This window comes from Solea senegalensis, linkage group LG15, assembly GCF_019176455.1.
Source record: "Solea senegalensis isolate Sse05_10M linkage group LG15, IFAPA_SoseM_1, whole genome shotgun sequence".
In the NCBI taxonomy this organism is placed as follows: Eukaryota; Metazoa; Chordata; class Actinopteri; order Pleuronectiformes; family Soleidae; genus Solea; species Solea senegalensis.
In genome coordinates, this window is record NC_058035.1 from 18,830,465 (window position 1) to 18,845,639 (window position 15,175).

Genomic DNA, 15,175 nt, shown 5'->3' on the forward strand with positions numbered 1-15,175 from the left:
GAAAGAAAGAAAAAAGAAACAGGCATTCTGAGGGAAAAAAGTCCTAATTCTGAGATTAAAGTCATAATTCTGTGGAAATAAAGTCCTAATTCTGAGATTAAATTTATAATTCCGAGATTAAAGTCATAATTCTGAGAATAAAGTCAAAATTCTGGGATTAAAGTCATAATTCTGAGATTAACGTCATGATTCTGAGAAAAAAGTCAGACTTCTCGGATTAAAGTCATTAATCGGTATACTGAGAAAGAAAATCAGAATTCTGATTTTTTATTTTTTTTTCCTAATCTCAGAATTCGGACTTTTAATGTCAGAGTTCCGACTTTCTGACATGAATCTCAGACTTTTTTCCCCTCAGAATTCTCTTCCCTGTCTTTCTGTCTGTCCGTGTCTTCCCCTCCGCTCCACCAGAGGGCTCTACTGGGAATATTTAGATTTACATCAGACAGGCAGAAGTAGGAGTCAAACACCAGCAGCAGCAGTAGCTTCAGTCAGAGTGTGAGTGTGTGTTTGTGTGATAGAAGGATAAATCTTGCTGTCTGTATTTCGCGTTTTTGCGAGTCGAAATGCATCCGGTGAGTGTTTCGATTCCGTCGTTTCGTTCTGAAAACAACTCAATCGAGAAAGGATTCACGGTAAGCTGCTGTCTAATATAACCTCTGTGTGTGTGTGTGTGTGTGTGTGTATGAGAGAGTCTGTCATCACGGTTTCAATGACAACAACTCTGCTATTATTCCTTTATCTCGATCGTAATTTACTGTAAATGTCACGAATCATTTAAAAATTACTGTTTTGTATGAATACAAATACAGCAGAGCTTAGAGCAGCAGTGAATCCATGGTGTTTTCTTTCTTTTCAAACATGAAACTGATCAGATAAATCAAGTAAATGATCTTATAAAACAGGTGTTTGTATTTAACGAACCACTTGATCAACCAAGGACTGACAGTCTGATAGTTAAAACGACAGCAAACACTTGTAAATGACAGGTTCATCATTTGTCTTTTTTAAAATAAGATAAGATAGTCCTATTAGGGGAAATGTCACAGCAGCAAAGACAGTAAAGGAAAAAGGTACTAAATAATAAACGTGCATTTTCACACCTGTGAATATACAATATTGAAAAATATTGACAATAAGACTATGTAAAGGTAAAAAAAAAAAACATTGTTACTAGAATATATACAGTATGGGGTTGATATTTCCAGTATAATCAGGATTGAACATGAGATATTGTACATGTATATGCACTTATGCGAAATTATGTAAAGGAAAGTTGTCATAGTTTTCCTAACGTAATCATTAGTTATGTTGCTTATTAAGACTCCCTTCATTGTGAGCTGTTGCACATACTAATGTTTTTATCCGAGTCAAACAAATGAAGTGAGAATGTTCCACAGCTGCTTTCTCTTTTTGTCCCTTCATTGCAACTTATCAAGAAACAATGAGGAATTGTTTACTTTAGTGCTGCATACATTGTAATATTTATATCCATTAGTAGGGGTGGGAAACACAAGGTATCGCGATACACAATAATATCACGATACAACGATTCTGTGGTGGTCAATATATTGAAAGACAAGCGCGTAGCGATACATCACGATATCTGTCTAATTGATGAAAACAAAACGTCTGTTTACTTTATAGCGCTTTATAACGATATTTACCCTGTGTATGTGATTAACAGATGGCACGAGGAAGGACGACAATATATCACCAAATCGATATTGTGATCCACCCCTATCTATTAGTCCAATGGCAATTTAAGAAAGATTCAGTGTTTTTTATTCATTATACAAACACATTTACAGTATAACATAATTGCTTTGAATGTTTTACCTCAGGTTTCTGAATAATCTCTGTCTAACATGTTTGTTGTTTGTACTTTTCTGTCTGTGATGCACGTGTAACTTTAACTTGGGAGCAAAAATCTGTCTTTAATTATTTGACATGTATCATACTTTATGTAAATGCTTATCAAAAATGTGTTACATGTTATTTAACCAAAGTCTTATAAAATCAAGCAGTGTCTGGGGTTTGTGTCAAGAGGCAAACATGATGAACAAATGAACATATTTCCACTTTTTGGACATTTCTCACGTTTTGTTTTTTTTCACTTCCCTGACAGTAAACGGACCATTTTACTGATACGGCGTTATCTCATTTTTACTTTTACTCTTATGTGTTTACACCACCAGTCCAGAGTTGCATTAACACCACCACAGCCGTCAGTTAAGAGCTGATTTCCTTCTTTACACAACACTGGCAAACACAGTGACGTGCTGTGCACACACAGAAAGATTCCAGCGGCGCGAAGGGAAGTGGAACACGGTCTGTTTTAAGGATGTTAAACAGTGACTCTGACAGATTGCTTTTATTCTGCTTACGCAGCCAGATGTTTCCACTTTGTAACATGCTGACATCAGCCATAACTGACACTGACTGTGTGAGCGGGGAGGGACGTCTCTGTCTGTGGAGATAAATCATGACTCCCTCAACTGACTCTCAACAAGAAGTGCTCACTTTCCCTCTCTCTGTGTGTCTGTCTGTCTTACAGGTCTTTAAAATCGACGTGTTGATGAACGGCAGACAACATGCTGTCGAGAAACGCTACAGTGAATTCCACACTTTACATAAAATGGTGAGATTTAGTAGTGATGGGACAATATACAGTATTATCGCTTATTGGGATTAAAAGCACCGACAGTAAATTAATCTTGGGGAATTAATGGTAATCGTAAATGAAGAAAAACATCAAACATGTCATGTGAGTGACTTGATAATCAGTCTAACTCACCAGCATACAGTGCTAGTGATCTATTTCTCAATGTGACTGCATCTTTTCTCATGACTTATGATTCATTCATTCATTCATTCATCATCTATGGTCTTATCAAACATTCTTTCACAGAAAAATGTGTGTCCTATCTCCGATGGGAGTATTTACAAAGTCTTAAACCTTTTTTATTAAAGTAAAACCATGTGGTTTTCTCACATGTTTGTTGAGTAGTTGATCAAATGAAAATCATGTCATCATTTACCAAACAAATTTTAAGGTCTAGTCAAGTGTGTTGCAAACTAATGAAATCTAATTTTAAAAACAGGTAACCCTTACTGTTTTAACACTTGGAGAACTGCTCTGATCACTATTCTCTTTCCTGTGGTACCAGAAAGGATGTCATTCATCTTTTCCCCTTCAAACTCAAAACACACACAGTAGCCACCTCCTTAAAGCAAGGCCTTGCCTAAAGTATATATTATAAGGGTTATTCTAAGACTATAAACACCAAACTGTTTTTATTTTAAAGCACTGATGTACATCAGTTTCAAACATGCATATGGTAATATATTAAATTTTTGCCAATAAATCCTTGTTATGTTACCTTTTAAGAGGCCAACGTTGTAATTGATTTATCAGATTTGCATCTGTCAGCTTTAACATTAACACCTCAAAGTGAAAGCCATTTGATGGGGAAACACTGTGTCTTCATTACAGATATCCTTACTTGCACTTTAGTTTATTGTTGATTTAACAGGGACCATTTACATACACATGTTCCAGAGTTAGCAAATAGCTCATTTACATCTGCAGTCCCTGTGCAGGCAAACAAACAAGAATTAGAACTTAACATAATACATTAGAAAACTAATTGACACGTAGACAAAGAGCAATTAAGGCAAAATGACAAAGATTGCCTATCACTTCATAAATAATCTGGCCGATTCAAAACAGTGGATATAAATAGCTGGATGACCTAAACACTTTGGTGCAACTACATTTATTTGTGGTTCTCGAACATTAGCGGGAAGGGAATTCCACTTCCCCACCACGTTTATTGAGACAGCTGATTGACCGAAAGTAGTCTTCCTACACTGTGGCACCCAGTCTCCCCTTGAAGAGGCTCTGATCCTGGCCCTTAACAGTTATAATATACTTTGTATATATTGCATTAAGAGGAAGCATAACCTCTGTACACAACTGCAACAAAAGCTTTTGTATATTCATTTTGTATGTTCATTTACAGCCAAATTTAATGGATTGCAGTATGATCTTCTCTCCAGCACCACCTGTTTTATTCAGGTTATTCAAGGTTCAAGATTGCATGTGCCATTTGCACAGTTACAGCATGAGTGCTTCCAAATTGTGCTGCAGTATTTCAGCAGTGTGAAAAACGGGATGAATAAGAAGGAAAGCAAGAAAGCAATAATATCTGTACACGTTGAATAAAATCTTATACGCACGGCAGCATTTAAGGTAATATGTCATACTTTACAAGGTCTTTAATTCCCTTTCAATTATCTTTTTAATCCCTTTAGCTAAAGAAGAGTATAAAGCCTCCTGAGATGCCTTCTAAACATGTTAGAAACTGGGTCCCCAAAGTCTTGGAGCAGAGGAGACATGGTCTGGAGCTCTACCTGCAGGTATGCTTACACTTCTTCTGTCTACAATCCCGTCTTTCTGCCTTTACCAAACACAAACGGTACCTGACGAAGCTAAATAAACACATTAACGCAGTGCAAACTGCAATGCAAATTCAGACGCAAACAGGCCTTGCCGTTTGGCCCCGCTGCTCCATGGAAACATTGCAATTTGCTTTTGTTTTTCAGGCTATAATTATGGAAAATGAGGTCCTTCCAAAGATATTCCTGGATTTCCTGAATATCCGCCACTTTCCTTCGGTGCCAAAAACAGAAAGCTGTGGGTGAGTCGAGACTGTAGATTTTTCTGCAAAATAAAAGGCAGATTGTCGACATCCAGGCTGCTGAAAGTCTATTTTGTCCTAATCTTTATTTTTCCTGCTTGAAGGTCGTTTGATACAGAATCAGAGGAATCCAGGTGAGTTTCCTTTTTGGTGAATACTTCAATACTTTATACTCTGCATGAAACTGCCTTAAAACTGTCACTTCATCCTTTCCTTTCTTTCTTTCTTTCCAGTAAACTTTCACACCAGCCTGTCATGCTCTTTCTGCGAGACCCGTACCTGCTGCCAACCGCACACGGTGAGTTCACGCTTATTACAGTATAGTAATGTGTATTATTATAGTCATTATCGTGGCTTATGTTCAAGAGATGATTACCTGTAGTAATAATAATAATAATACCATACATGGTATCTTTAATTGTCTTTCATTTAAATAAAAAGCTCTTTTCTCTTTTGACTCTCAGACGCGTTTTCTAATGTTGTGATCGACGGTGTGGTGCATGGAGTTTTCTACCCCGATCTTCATCCAAGGTAGAGCTGAAGAAGAAGAAGAGCTTTCTCTGCAAACAGAGGCTTCATATACATATATATATGTATATATATACATATATATGTATGTATTTTTCACGCCATTTTCGGTGTACATCAGCACGGACCTAACATGTTAAAAATGCACTGACTGAGCCTGACACTATATTACCTGAAGTGTATAAGAAACATCGGAACATCGCTTATGTTACATATTTTCAAACTTAAAAACACAACGTCCTGTACTGACCATCACATTTACCTGTTGTTATTATTCAGTGTTTCCTTGAATGTAGTTAATAATTATGTCAGCTACAAAAATTCACTAAACGAAACACTGAAGTCGAGTTAAACTAGGTGAAAACTTGTATAATCATAATCAAGAAAACAAAATCACAATAACTCTTGTAACATTTTGTGTATTATGCAAATATAAATAAGAAGGGAGTATTATTATCATTATTATTATTATTATTATTATTTTTAGTTTTGGCTCCAGCAGTGGCTGATGTCATACGAGTTGGACTCAGTTTGTGAGGACACAGCACAGAGAGCGGAGCTGGATGATAAACAGCGAAGTGCCAACTCATCAGCCTGTGTTTAGCTGTCAGGCAGAGCCAGCTGAAGGAAGTGCAGTGGGTCAACGTGGAGAGTTTTTTCTTGGTGGAGCTGACGACAGCGTCAGTCACATGATGAGGTGGAAATTTGGGTTTTTTTGTAGGAGGCCGTGGCAGCGACTACAGGCCTCCGTCACCGGGCACCTGATCTGTGAGACGCAGCATCTTTAACACGTGCAAGTTCAGAGTGAGTTTGTGTCCCCAAATTTAACAAAATAAATATTTGTCATTATACAAGATACCTTCAGTGGAGAAACTAGATGTTGATGTAGCATTTAAAGAGGATTATTTCCTCCTCTGAACTTGCTTATCTTCCTCTGAAGCTCTGCCCACGTGAAATATGAGGAAGAAGCGAAGCCGGGAGATATTTATTGGAACTAATCACAGAGTTTGAACTGCTCTCTCACAACACACACACACACACAACCTCTCTCTTACTTGGACTGTGAGGGGGGTAAGAAACCAGCTTCACTCTGCACAAATATGGTCTTTGCACTGTTGTAGATTTTTCACATCAAGTTGAAATTCAGTACAGGATTGGGAAAATGACTTCTAAAAGTTGTTCATGGTCAGTATCAAACACTAAAGCTAGTCATCTAATTTTGAATTTATTCAGGTCAGTTTTTTAAAAAGGGATGTGTGAGGAAGGCGTTGACCTCAAATAGAGCCTGTATAATAGAACTGTGCAATATGACGACATGAACAAGACCGTGTTTAGTTCGTTCCCTGTTTTATTAACGATAAATGTGAGTCATCTCTTATTGTGATCACTGTAAATGTGTTGCATGTCACATCACGGGCAGAACTAACACTCATCTGAGCTGCTGTCAGTGTCTTCTCATGTGACTTGTGACCTCCACTACAGCACGACGATAACTGCACATCGAAGTTTTAATGAATGAATCTTGTGCAGCCGACCTCTGCTAGACATGGTTTTATGTTTTGTGACACTCGACATGGTCCTACTCGTCCATTTTGTAGATCTATTTGTTTATATGACGTGACATTGTGCGCCTCGTGCTCTGATTATGTGAAAAGTATCGTTAAAGTGCCATAATATATATAAACCTACAGAAGTTCAACTGTAGTACTTTAAAATGGGCAAAGTGTAAAAAGACTGACTCCAATAAAAATTAATTTTCATAAAGCACCTGTGACTTTTGATGAAAATAACTTCCTTTTTTGACAGCAAGAATTCTTTATTATAAAAGTAACTTTAAAAAGATGGTGTTTTTTTTTTTAAATCACATTACAGGGTGACAAGTACAGAGAAGCATATTCCCTAAAAACACACTCCCAACATATATTTATATAGCATTTGTAAATCTCCAGATTGTACCTTTACATTTGCTTCACTTTCCAAAAGTTAAGCTGAGCAACAACATGGAAACATACTGACAGGATTTGACCAATCTGATCCTCTTCATGTCAGTATATTCATGAAAGTCTGGCCCCTTTTAAATTAATTCATCATTCAGTCACATGTTTCCACCTCTGGGTTGACATCTTCATTAAGAACAAAGTAGCATTAATGGTTTAACCGATCAAATACAGTATATAATATTCCAGCAAAACTATAACCGTCATAAAGCTCTGATCTTTAAATAATTCTTAAAATGTTGTCGCCGTTATTTTTGTTTTATAAATTTCCTCAGTAAAAATAAAATAAACATGAAATGTAATCGTGCACGGCACAGTTAATGTACAGTATACTGTTTTTTAGCCAAACGTTACCACAAAATTCTGAAAAAAACAATCTGAAATGCCATATATTTCAGAAGCATAGGAAATCAAAAATCAAAAATCTTTGATTTCTGGGCAACACTGTCCCAATGCAGTAACAGTCCAGTAGTAATAACACACACGTGTTCCAGCAAAAGCTTTTAAAGTTCTCCATGACCAACTTCATCTTTGAGCCGTTCATCTTGGTTTCCTTCAGCCTGAGGTGCTTTCATGTTGGCGAAGGCGACTTCCCTCGTTAGCTGTTCCATAGGAGGAAGCCCCACCGCCAGGTTCCTCATAGCAATTGCCGTCATCAAGAATCTTTAATGTAAATGGAACAGAGTAAATTAGATCGGAACAAGGTGTGCAGTGCACATACAACAGAACCTGGTGTCCTGATCATTTAACTCACCCTCTACGTATTGTGTAGTACTTTTTCACAGCAAACCGCTCCAGCTTCTCCAGCACGCCGGCTTCCCTTCGTTTTTGCACTTCCTTCATCCGGCGCTGCCTCTTCAGGAACAGCCGCACGATCGGGTCGGTGACGTTGACCTCCGACTCGTCCTGATCATCATCCGCGGCGAGAGGCTGCAGCTCAGGAGGAAGCGGCTCAGTTTCTGTGGGGATGAAAGTCAGCATCTGATCATTTTTAAGCCCTTACAATATGACACACTGGGGTGGGACCTGAATGCTGCCTGAGCAGAACACGCCCCCTGCTGGCACTGAGAACTACTATGAAATAGGGAAAGTAGCTCTCACTGAAAATAAAGCTGCCCGCATGGACACAAGGAAAAACAGATTTTTGCCACAAACACATTTCTTACCACAATAAACATCTACGCCTCCTTATGTCTATGATATCTTTAGAAAATAATAAGGCAGCCTTTTCTAACTGATCACTGAGGTCCACTCACTCTCTAGCACCAACGTTCATAGTAAAAATTGGCATTTTTAGCTCAGTGCTACATTGCAGCTGCTGGTCAAACTGCTGCCTCATTTGAGAATTTGGGTCACTTATGTAAACCTGAATGAAGGATTTCAAACACCAAAGTCACAAAATAACTGATTTGAACTTGAGGGAGTACACAGTGCATAAACTACCCCTGTGTTTACCGTGATGTAAAACCTCAATGGGCTTAGGTGTGGGAAGTGACTACTTTACCACCAACTTTCCAGTTTTTAAAGGCTTTGAAATCATGAGAATTGGAGAACATAGTGAGCGTCCACATCTCAGGCTGGTTCCCACAGCGGTGCAGAGGTATGTATCAGCACGTCATACAGCCCAACTGAAAGCAACCGACTGCAATATCCCTTAAACTGCCTGTGCATGTTTTCACCTGTCCCATTGCGAATGCGCTCCTGGAGCTCCAACAGCTTGGTGAAGTTCTCGTGCAGCGCCGCCTCTGTAGTGTTGACATAGATATACATGTAGCATGAAGGGTTTTCGGACACCGTGTGGACCCTGTGATAAGCCCCGGCAGGTACCTACGGACATAGATGTGAAAATATGTTAATAGCAGTATCATAACGATACAATTGAATCGTGTGTAGTGGCGATGACGGTGTGTGCAGCTGTACCTTCATCTGCTCGCCACTCTGCAGACTGTAGTTCTTCTTCTCATCCACAATCTCAACCTTTACTTGGCCCTGCAACACGTTGATGCTGGTGTTGCCGAGATCTTCGCTCACAAAGTTTTCTAAGTGGAGACCTGAAAGGTAACAAATGCTGTCAGTTAGCTCACATTACTCAAAACTAAAAAGACTATATTCCTATCTGTATGAATAGAGAGAACATTCCTGACCTGGAAAATCAGCTATGAAGACGATCTCTGTCTGATTGTCCAGGCTTCCCTCAATCTCCTGGAACTTGGTCCTCCAAGGTGACAGATCCACCAGCAGAGGCATGAGCCACATGTTCGGCCGGAACGGTGACCAGTCAGCTTTCACGATGTCCACGCGAGGATCAAAGATCCTTCAAGAAGCAGATGCAAACATTTCACGATATATCACAAGTACGTATCACTCATTAATAGCATCTAACTTTTTTGTTGTTGTGTGAAAAGTTCCTCTACCTTTGTTGGAAGCGTTCATTAATGGACACCCAGATGTCAAAGTAGATTTCTGGATCAGTAATATTATACCCAGGCAATAAGTCACTGAGGCACGTGGCGTACTGCTTCAGCATGTCCCCGTGGTCTTTCCACCGCCGGCTTTGTGTGAATACCTGCAAGTACACAGACAGCATGACTGTTAATGTATCATGACTGAGCAGAGAGAAAACAGGCAAGAAAATGGTTTAAATGATGGAGGATGAAGAAAGCAGCTTTATGGCTATCGTTGGGCAACTCAGTAATATTCTTGTCAGGAACTCACCCCTGGGTTCAGATATCCGATGTCTCCCGTTTTTCCATCTTTGTAGGTGATCTTAACGTGCTGATGGCTGCGGGAGTGAACCATCATGTCCCATGAGTAGCCATACAGGCCATTGGTCCAGTTGTTGTAACCCTGCACAATGATATCATTCTTAGAAAATTATGACGTTAATAAAATATGTTTTTATGTTTTTTAGTTCATAATTAACAAAGAGGAAAGGGGAGCTAGTGTATATGTCTTTAGGGCTTTTTTGATGAAATCACCAGTCTGAGCTTTTGTTTGCTGTAGACCAACCACTGTTGACTCTGATTGAGAAACTCTCTGTTTGGTAAGTGTTTAAGGTCCAGTGTGTAACATTTAGGACGGGTTTTCTTGCTTATGGTTTCCATAAGCTTAGAAAAAGCCTTTTATATGAACTTAAGGCAAGAGTGTCAGTGACACATATACACATTGAACATTCATGAGGCTTTTTCCTGATCAATCACTGTGAACAGAAAGTGCGGAAAAGTACTGAAATCAACATGTGCCAATATTAACTAAAAAGGTTTTTAAATCAAATATCAACAGGCTATTTTATGCTTTAAGTGAAAACATGAGAGGCAAATATACCTGTGTGATGAAGTGGGAGTACGGCAGGAAGAGCTGTTCAATTATGTATATAATTGTAAAAATGGTTGCCAGCTTGTGCTTCAGTCTCATTTTGGGGGCTTTGGTGACAGACGTAGAAGTCTCACTACGTTCAGAGCTGGTGCTCTGGACCTCAGGGTAAACACAAGAGGAGCTGGGCTGCATTTCCTGTGAGGTGAACGGCAGGACCACCCTGCAGAATGCTGGGAAATGGGAGAAGAATCTTCTGGGCCAATTAAAATAGCAGAAGAGTGGACTGGTGGCCAGCATAGTGTAGGGAAACATTCCTGTTAAGATAGAAAGATATTCCAAAATTTAAAAGGCAAAAGGAAACAAAGAATACCTTTTAAAAACAAACATTGGAAGATGACCTACTAAGGGCTCATTGCAAAGTGATACAAACACATACATCCCCCTAAATTCTATTCACTGGACCTTTAAGGGATTCCAGTGTTCAACAGGTTTTCAGTGAAGTGAGGCGTTCAGACTCACCAATGCTGAACAGCTGAGAGTTCATACAGTGGAAGTAGGAGACAAAGAAAATGGCATAGGGTCGAGTGGCATCAAAAAACAGCAGGTAGCCGGCGCTCAGGTCCAGAACCAAACCTCCTCCGTGTATCACCAGCAGACTTACTAACTCCACGGGAAGAATTACTCTGTAAAAACAATGCAGTGGTAGCAATGAGGTACAAATACAGAGCCAAAGTAACTTTGGATTGAGCTGCTTCATGATACCTACTTAAATGGATCGAAAAGCCAGTGATGTGCCAAGTAGGACATGGAGTATCCCTCCACCCAGTCAGCATCTAACTTCTTCACTCCAGCAATGAAGTACACTAGAAATATCTGTTAGGAACAGAAAATATAAATTGGATACATCCGTGCCCAGAAAATGAAATAACAGAATGACTCGTGTACAAACCTGTGTCCTCAACAAGGTGTAATTCCACAGAGGCACATGAGCGTTTCTTATGGAAGGTCTCCTCAATCCATCGATTGACCTAGGAACAGGCAAAGGCTCATCAAATGTTCTACCTCTCATACAGAGACGGGACAGAAACGCACAAAAACAGCCCAACACAAACAGTATCTCACCAGTATCTGTTGGCGTCCATGAGCGTGAGCTGAAATCCAATGAGGCCGTAGAGGTAGGAGTGATTGTTCCACGTTGTTTTGTCCAGGAAGAAGACGTACCAGTAGCTTGAGATGAACATGAGGCAGGAGAGACGGTAGAAACAGCCGAACATGATGCCCAAGGCGCCTTCATTTGGAGACAGAAACACACAACTGAAGTTATGACACTATTATTAACAGTTGTTACTATTAATATGTCTTTTTAAAGTCTTAATTAGCCCATGTTGAGTGATGCGACAGTAATGAAACTTGTCATAAAATCTGGAGATTAAGAGGGGAGGCCCTGTGCTAGTGCAATGAAATCTGTTCCTGTTTCATTGAGAGAAATGTAGTTTTGATATCTGACCCATGTTCAGGACGAAACGGTCAGGAGCCTGGTTTGAATTTTGACCATTGAGTCAACAAACTTTAAGTAAAAGTGTTGACTGCTTGCTTACAATTTACGCTCTACAAAGCCTGTTACTGTAGGGGTTCAAAAAAAGAGTGGGACGTGCATTTGTACCTAAGCTAGTGCGTTGGTCTGTTGTCCTAGTGACTAATCAATATTGAGTTACTTTGATTTTGCCTGTTTCTCTGTTTGCCTTCTTGCCTAAGTCACTCAGTCTCTGACAAACTCTTGCACGCAGTTAGTTGTTTGACTTTAGGGGGTAAATAAAAGCGGGAAACTGCATGTCTGGAATATTCTCTTTAATCTTTACTATAGAGAGCCACCCTGCAGAGACTGTCTGCTATAAAAATAAACAGCATCAGCATAGTCTCATGAGAGGAAGAGAGCAGCTTTCTTCTCCAGACCTTTGTAAACACTAAAGGTATGAACCTTCCAGTGTTAAATCTGCTAAATATAAGCTTTAAATACAAAGACAGAGGAGTGTGACCCACCGAGGAACATCACCACGTACACCAGATACATCCAGTCCATCGGCAGAGGCTTCAAAAGGTTAAAGAGGGGGAAGCGGCACACAGGAGCTCCGTCCAGGTACTTGTAGTCCAGATGACTGAGGCCTCGTTCCTGTGTGATGTCGATGACCATCAGCAAACCTGCACAGAAGCAACAGGGAGAGGGAGGACATTGTTGTCAGTTACGTCCTTTCATCTGTAGTATCAGGTCAACCATGTTTCATCAGAACGAACAGTCTGTGTGACAAACATTTGGTCATCGAAACATTTCCATATTGGTCCGTGTAGATGAATGTACGTACACCTCCAGTATGTACAAAATATACACTGTGCACCGTACTGTGCATGCTCCCTGTAGCACAGCACTTTGCAGTCCAGTTGGTGGCGCTCTCTTGTTATGGTCAAAGAAGATAGTAATTATGGAAACTTGCTTGAGGTTAAAGCCTCTGGTGCCCACATACATATATAAAGAAGTCAAAAGAGCTCAAAAATGCAAGGAAATGCAAAGGAGATCAAGAAGCTGTTTCTCTGTGGACACAGAATGCTTTAAGTATGACCCAGCCTTAAGGTTTGAGTGCCGTCCAAAACTTGATACAAAGTCAGGCAGAACTTGCAAGTAGGCTGTGTAAAAACTGGACTCACCAAACAAGCAGCGGAAGATGCCGAGGGATGCCGGGTCAGTGGGACGATTCAGGAGGGTCACCAGGTTCTGCCAGGAGGTCAGGTCCTCTTTCCTGAACCCAAAAATCTGCTCCATTCTGCTTTTAGTCTGTGCTTTGTCTTTCTTTGGAGCCGTACTTTTTTTTGCAGTTTGTTTCTCTCCATCACTGCTCACGAGAGCACCTGAAGATTGAATAAGAAAATGGAATATGAGCAGGGGTGTTTGGGACAGGGTAGGCAAAGGATGCCTGGGGCTCAAACTAAGGGGGGGGGCAACAACAATTTAGGGAGAATGCCCTCAGGCTACACCAAACTACTATGTTATAATTTAAAATGAAGCAGCCCGGTGTAATCAGAAAGCTGATTCTCTCCTCTCCTGCTTCGTTTCATTAAGTGTTACTAGCAAGAAACAAGAATGGTGAAAAAGCAGGAGGGATTTGTGTTGTGAGACTAACAAAGAGCCGAAATTAAGTGTTAAAGGAGATTTTTGTTCACAGCTCATAGGTCAAATCATGAATGAAGCAAATGCAAGTAACTGTGTTATAACTGTGTTTTTATACACAAACTCCTCGGGGCCAAAAGTATTTTTTCACGAGGAAGAGTAAGGTAATGCTTGCTAAACCCACTGTGGTTTAATGAAAGACGTGAAACCCACAGAGTGATTTACTCAACTCTGAGCCATATTTATGCACCAAAACTGAGCTACAGTTTATACAGCAGCATATTTCTGGTTAAATGCTGGTTATTACAGTGACTGAACCGCAGCTCGGCGACACTCAGCCTGTCACCGCAGACTCAAACCTCACCTGCCGCTGCGTCCCTCGCCTCCATGCTGCGAAATTCTCCGTATTGTCTTTGTTCGCCCGGTCCACAGTGGGGTGTCCTGTCCGGTCACAAAGTTACGTGTCATAGGTCCACGCACACATGCACGCGCACGGACAGTCACAGACAGTTCTGGTAGCTGAGGAGGAGGAGATGGTTTGGGAAAGACTGGAATGTTGTGAAAGAGGCACTCGTCGTCTATTGGTTGGTTCCGCTTGTGACCACGCCCATTAAAGGGAACACATTACACGTCACATCCTGCTTTTCTATGTATTAAAAAACGAAGGAAAAAACACAAAAAGTAATCAAATAAATGACTGTAACTCTGTTTCATTAAACTTAAAATTCCTTTATATCTTCATTTTGTCCTTTTAATTACTTACTTTATTTTTTTGTAAACGTCATTTTGTGTTATTTGTGTTGGACTCGCTGTAGACACCTGCTAATTACGGAAGAGGATTATGGCCAAAAAGAAGTAAACGAAAACAAACAAAAAAAACAGCCTGAATTCTGAGATTAAAGTCAGAAGTCTGAGTCTTAAGTCTGACTTCTTACCGACATCTATCTATGTTTCTATCTGTCTGTCTGTCTGTAAATGATACCTGCAATTTAATGTGTTCTAGGAGATATTAGCCTTAAAGTGCCAAGCGATTGAGCCATGTAGGAATAATGTGTTCATCTTGTTTACATTCACCACAGAAACACCAGCTAGTTTTAATTTACACATATATGATGTTTACTTACTGACCCTAAAATGGACAGAAAAATAAGAATGGAGATGTTTACTACTTCTAGTCCATTCTAACAACAATACAGCAGGATTCCACTGGAGGGCAGTCATATCATAGTGACCCAGAGGCTCTGAAGAAAATGTCCTCCTGTGCCTGTGGGTGTGATCTCCAGGCAAGAGTTTAGGAATTATTATTGTGTCACATAAATCAAGATTGTGTCACCTGGTGGAGATGGGTAGATAAGTATTTATGGAAAATTGTTTTTGGTGACGCTTCTATCTGCGGTTGAATCATAATGGTTTGTAGGAACCAGCGGTTTGTTTTGAACATTGTAGGTGGTTGTAGACTAAATATTTTGTCCAGC

At 40.0% G+C, this 15,175-nt stretch overlaps 2 protein-coding genes across 2 annotated transcripts; one reads left to right on the forward strand and one right to left on the reverse strand.

Moving 5' to 3' along the window:
• Positions 1 to 171: 171 nt before the first annotated feature.
• snx24 (sorting nexin 24) lies at positions 172 to 6,996 on the forward strand. Its single transcript, XM_044046104.1, has 7 exons — positions 172 to 632; positions 2,555 to 2,638; positions 4,315 to 4,419; positions 4,606 to 4,700; positions 4,805 to 4,834; positions 4,934 to 4,998; positions 5,165 to 6,996. The coding sequence occupies exons 1-7, from the start codon at positions 564 to 566 to the stop codon at positions 5,233 to 5,235; spliced, it is 519 nt and encodes a 172-aa protein (XP_043902039.1). The 5' UTR covers positions 172 to 563; the 3' UTR covers positions 5,236 to 6,996.
• Positions 6,997 to 7,023: 27 nt separating this feature from the next.
• ggcx (gamma-glutamyl carboxylase) lies at positions 7,024 to 14,271 on the reverse strand. Its single transcript, XM_044046103.1, has 15 exons — positions 14,065 to 14,271; positions 13,241 to 13,441; positions 12,581 to 12,739; positions 11,663 to 11,828; positions 11,490 to 11,568; positions 11,307 to 11,413; positions 11,060 to 11,223; positions 10,550 to 10,854; positions 9,941 to 10,072; positions 9,640 to 9,791; positions 9,370 to 9,539; positions 9,146 to 9,276; positions 8,905 to 9,052; positions 7,980 to 8,184; positions 7,024 to 7,888 (listed from the first exon to the last, which is right to left on the reverse strand). Exons 1-15 carry the CDS (start codon positions 14,087 to 14,089, stop codon positions 7,729 to 7,731), a joined length of 2,304 nt encoding a protein of 767 aa, XP_043902038.1. The 5' UTR covers positions 14,090 to 14,271; the 3' UTR covers positions 7,024 to 7,728.
• Between the last annotated feature and the right edge of the window lie 904 nt (positions 14,272 to 15,175).

Bases quoted from the DNA above. Each gene is read 5' to 3' on its own strand.
- ggcx (XM_044046103.1), bottom strand. From the start codon at position 14,089: ATGGAGGCGAGGGACGCAGCGGCAG. The intron at 11,414-11,489 runs GTTTGTACACGA...TGTTCCTAACAG, and splicing joins ACACCTTGTTGAGGACACAG to ATATTTCTAGTGTACTTCAT. The intron at 11,224-11,306 runs GTAGGTATCATG...TTGTTTTTACAG, and splicing joins TGGCTTTTCGATCCATTTAA to AGTAATTCTTCCCGTGGAGT.
- snx24 (XM_044046104.1), top strand. From the start codon at position 564: ATGCATCCGGTGAGTGTTTCGATTCCGTCGTTTCGTTCTGAAAACAAC. The intron at 4,420-4,605 runs GTATGCTTACAC...TTTGTTTTTCAG, and splicing joins GTCTGGAGCTCTACCTGCAG to GCTATAATTATGGAAAATGA. The intron at 4,999-5,164 runs GTGAGTTCACGC...TTTGACTCTCAG, and splicing joins CCTGCTGCCAACCGCACACG to ACGCGTTTTCTAATGTTGTG.